The sequence below is a fragment of the Rousettus aegyptiacus genome, unplaced genomic scaffold, assembly GCF_014176215.1.
Source record: "Rousettus aegyptiacus isolate mRouAeg1 unplaced genomic scaffold, mRouAeg1.p scaffold_m13_p_2, whole genome shotgun sequence".
NCBI lineage: Eukaryota > Metazoa > Chordata > Mammalia > Chiroptera > Pteropodidae > Rousettus > Rousettus aegyptiacus.
This window is the reverse complement of record NW_023416295.1, coordinates 130,265,174-130,269,695: the sequence shown is the minus strand read 5'-3', so window position 1 is coordinate 130,269,695 and position 4,522 is coordinate 130,265,174. Positions and strand designations below refer to the sequence as shown.

Here is a 4,522-nt window from a genome sequence, read left to right as displayed (position 1 = left end):
TAGTTAGTGGCAGAAAATAATCTATACTATGTCAAATATATTATGCCAAATCAACAATCACAGTTAATTTAAAAATATCCTTGTCGATATCCTTCAGAACCTAGGACACAATCTTTTGACTTTAAAATGTGTATTTTATAGTTAGTTGCAGAAAATAACCTATGGTATGCCAAACCAGTCTGAAAATTACATGTTAATTAACAGTGGCTACAGAAAATTTTTCTATATCCATATTAAATTTGACAGTCGATTCATTGCTTAATTATCCCCAAATAAAGCAAGGTAATTAAGGCTTTCATAAACTCCTTTTTAGAATGGGCAACAATTACATCATAGGAGAATGGTCATGTTATTTAAATTTGGTTCATCAGAAACTTGATTATTTTACCGCAAAAAATAAATGTTTACATTTTAATATCTGTGCATTCATTTTATATTTCTTGAAGTATTTCCAGGAATACAAAGGTAATTGCTAAAAAAAATCCCTTTTCCCCCAGATGACAATATTGTGGGAGTGAAAAGATTGAGTCCAGACGTGCTATTGCTTATCTGGTATGACACTATAGGAAACAAAAGGATAACACAGTCTGGATTTAATAAATTCATGTGGGTGTTTAAATTAAAATAATAATAATAAAAATAAAAAAGATAAAGAAAACACAAAGAACCAAAGTAGACATCAAATGTTAAGTGTGCCTGTGACTAAATTCCTAACTGCCCTAGGGTTCTAAAAAAATTAACTAAACTTTGTTGAAGTTATAACTATTGTGAATCTAAACCTGGAAAAGAAAACAAAAAAGCATTCACTGAAATGAAATCAAGAATGCACTGTAAGATGATCTGCGATACTTATTTCCAGTTCCTTGATGTTTACTGTGGTGAAGGTTATTCTGACAGGAAGGTGAAGTCTAGTATTCGAGGAAGGAAAAGATGTAGGAATATCTAAAAATATGTCTGCGTTCTAGATATTAACCCACTGTTCTGTGTATTATATATGCTTTTCTCCACTAGCATAGGTAATTATTTTAAAAGTTATCATTTGTACCTAGTATGAGGTTCTTCTAGAGTCATCAAGTTCATCTATTTTGGTCAACACTGTCCTCTTTGGAAAATAGGCAAGGAAAAAATCCAACTATTTTATTCCACTAAAGTAAATATACCAACAACTGGATCTAATATGTTCCATGAAGGTTAGGAAAATCGAGAACAACTGGCATAGAATGTCATCCTACAAAGACCCTCTGAAAAAGAAATGTCATCCTTTATGTCGATTATATACAAGATATTTCTAATCAAGTACTGGAAAGATTCTATTCTTTTAATATATACTCGGCATTAAACATAGATTAACTGAAGTATTTAATTAGAAACAGCTTTTCTCACATACCCAATAGGTTCCAAAATTTTCTAATCTTACTCTGAGAGAACTAAAGTATTATATTTGTTGCTTGAAAAAAGCAATGCAAAGTATTTATTTATTAAAAGTAGCTATGCATGAGAATTCATCAATGTAATTAAATTAAAATGTAAAAGCACATCTGGAGAAAAGTTAACTATGCAGGATGTTCATTTACCCATATTGGCCTGAGTAAAGAGGAAGGGTTATTGCAGGAAGGCCAAATGAATAGATAATATACAGTACGTGAATGGGCACAATACTTCTGGGGCAAAGCTCTGGTGGCTTAATATCCTGTTTAAAATAAAAAAGGCAATGGCACCTGTAACCCCTAAAGTTTCACTTGCTTGTTAAACTATTTCATGTGCCTGGACGTATTCTAACTACCTTTTATATTAGGTGACACACAGTGATGTAGCAGCAGCTGCTTACTAAAATTATTTAATTGCATTTTTCTGACATTTTGGGTACACAATGTCAGAGCATCCTTTTACAAAGTGACTCCATAGTGTTAAATCCCAAAAACTGAATGAGTGTATGCATCTAGAATATTCTTTAAATTGAATTTATTAATATCTATATAAGCACATAATATAGAAATCCAGAGTTTTACATCATAAATTAGAGAATGATTAAATGTTCTTAACTAAGCAAAAAAGTTTACCCAAGACTCACTCTTGAGACATTGATCTCTTGTACTAGTTTTAGCATTTATCAAATCTTCTGATTACATGAGTTATATGACCTGCGGGGTATATTTATAACTTTTATAAACTCTAGTCTCTTCCTAATAACATACAGTTAAAGATTGAAGAGGAGTTACAGAAATCCCCCAAGTACATAATCTCTGTTTAACAAAACACCTCATCTTTTTTGAATTGCAAAACAGGATTTTTTTTTTTTTTGCCTTTTTTTTTATTTTCCCAAACATTCTCGGGGAATGAATTACTTAGAAATGAAACTGCCCAGGGAGAAAAGAAAATCCAACAAATTTATTCATCTGAAGTTGCTGTCTGTATATAAAGAAACCGAGAAACACTGAAACTCAAAAAGTCTTTTTCAAGTGAAAGCTGCTGACATTAATTCAGTTTTATTTTTAAGATCAGAAGGACTCTAACCTGGGTTCTCAGGCAGCTGCTCTATCAGAATTTTAAAGTACCATCTTAGAAAATTCCCTGTCTCTTAGACGACCAAGTCCTTATAAATGAAGTAGGCAATGTCTGGATTGTCTTTTTTTTTTTTTTTTTTTTAGGTCTTATTGAAAAGTACTAAGTTTTAAAATAAGGCAGAGAGGTCAGATTTTTAACTTTTATGCTGAAAGAGGAAAAATGACATTCAAAGTCACACTAAAGATGCAGGGTTTGCAAACTCAATGCCTTTGGGGCTGGAAGGAAATAAGTGAAGGGGTATATGTATGCCACTCTGGAGTATATTCCATTAAAAATGTATAGCTGCCATTCAGTTCCAGCCAACTGCACTTCCATGCAGGAATGTGAGCCCTGTGTTGAAAGTCTTCTGACTTTCCAATCAGATAATTATGCAAAAACTTTCCATTTTTAAATACTTAAATTTTATTATAAAAATTTTAAGGGAAAACAATCCTGGTTAGGAAGAGAAGTCAAAAAATCCATAACCTGCATCTAAGCAGGTCATTTGTGTCATGTGGGCTAATCTTTCAAATCCCAGTCTAGTTCTAATTTCATACTACTATTTGATATAAATGTCTTAAAATAAAATGCTTAGCATTCCATAGGCGATTCAACATTAGAAATATAAGCCACTCCTGGAAATAAGCTTTGGACCTAGAAATGGTGTTGGACTGTTAATGGTTAAAGTGGGAAGGAAAGACATGGTGGGACTATACAAATATTAGAAAGAAAAACTAACATCTCCATTATCTTCTGTTGGGACTTACAAAGTTAAATGTTACAAGTTTCTTCTTATACCTAAATCTTGGATGCTAGAATGGGCTGAGTTACAAGGCAGTATGAAAATCTGATCATTGGTTAAAGTATGGTTTCTGGATCTTGTTACTAGGTACTAAGCTCTTTGGAAAATACCATCATAGCCCTGAAAAATTTCAAGAAAATCGACAAGAAAGCCAATAACAAAACACGCCGGTATCTAAGATTAAATATAATTGCCGAATATAAGAAATGTTTTCTTTTAAAAAGATATGCTAGTATCAGTAGTTACTAAGGGTCTGATTGATTCAAAATGAAATTTAACTGGCCATAGTCAAGCACCACTGTAAAAGGCAAGTCAATTTGACCAGTTCATTCTAAAAAAGAGCATTACTCCTTTTCCTTTCTCACTTGTTATCCATACAAAACAAATATCTGATATATCTGTTTTAAAAAAACACAAAAGTTCTACCAATTTTTATAACCTTAAAACCCTACCCAAACTGACATGTTCGGGTTTACATAAATATATACACATATATATGTTTTAAATTCCAGAAGTTAAGACACAAGCCCATAGGGGTGTGTGGCCATCAAAGGCCAATCGATTAACTCTGGCTGTTGTAGGAATGTTGTGAGGTGAGTGGGTCTCTGACCTACACTTAACAGCTGTCAGCTTTTAACACCCTTCCCATGAGGAAATCTTTGCCTTTTGTTCAAACATTTGAACAAAACTCACCTCTGAACTAACAGAGATATGTTAACAGGACACTTGGCACAGAAGGACTAAGAGAAAGTGATGCTTATACAGTCTCTCAGGCTGTCAGTCATCTAGACACGAGTGAGTCAGCATCCACGGTGTTCAGAAGGTAGAGTTCAGGCTGAGCTGTCAATCCCAGATGGTACTAAGGACAAAAAATGGAAAAAGATTAGACTGACTTGCAAATATTTAAATTTTGAATTTGGTACTTAAGTACCTATAAAGAGCTTACTAATATAGGCCTATGTTTTAGGACTGCTACACTGATTTTTATTTCAGAAAAAAAAAGACTTGCTGGTACACAATGATGTATAAAATTAATAGCTAGGAGAGGAAGTAGTTAAGGACTGAGATAGTCCAAATGCCTTCAGCCCTGTTTGCCTCAGGATGGGTGCTTCTGATCAGGATATTAGAGGTAAAGGCACTGAGAGCTTTTGCATTTTAGTACTGTGGTATGTTCGA

The 4,522-nt window shown here is 33.2% G+C and overlaps 1 protein-coding gene across 4 annotated transcripts in view; it reads right to left on the bottom strand.

Moving 5' to 3' along the window:
- SLC11A2 (solute carrier family 11 member 2) overlaps nt 1–4,522 on the bottom strand; it is a 46,940-nt gene that overhangs the window by 14,511 nt on the left and 27,907 nt on the right. For 3 of the 4 annotated variants that reach the window (XM_016142602.2, XM_016142601.2, XM_016142603.2), the window contains one exon: nt 1,946–4,205. In XM_016142602.2, the coding sequence (XP_015998088.1) occupies nt 4,128–4,205 (78 nt within the window). In that variant the 3' untranslated portion in view covers nt 1,946–4,127. Of the gene's footprint in view, nt 1–1,945; nt 4,206–4,522 lie in introns of those variants that run through there. The other variant, XR_004955589.1, reaches the window with a different exon arrangement.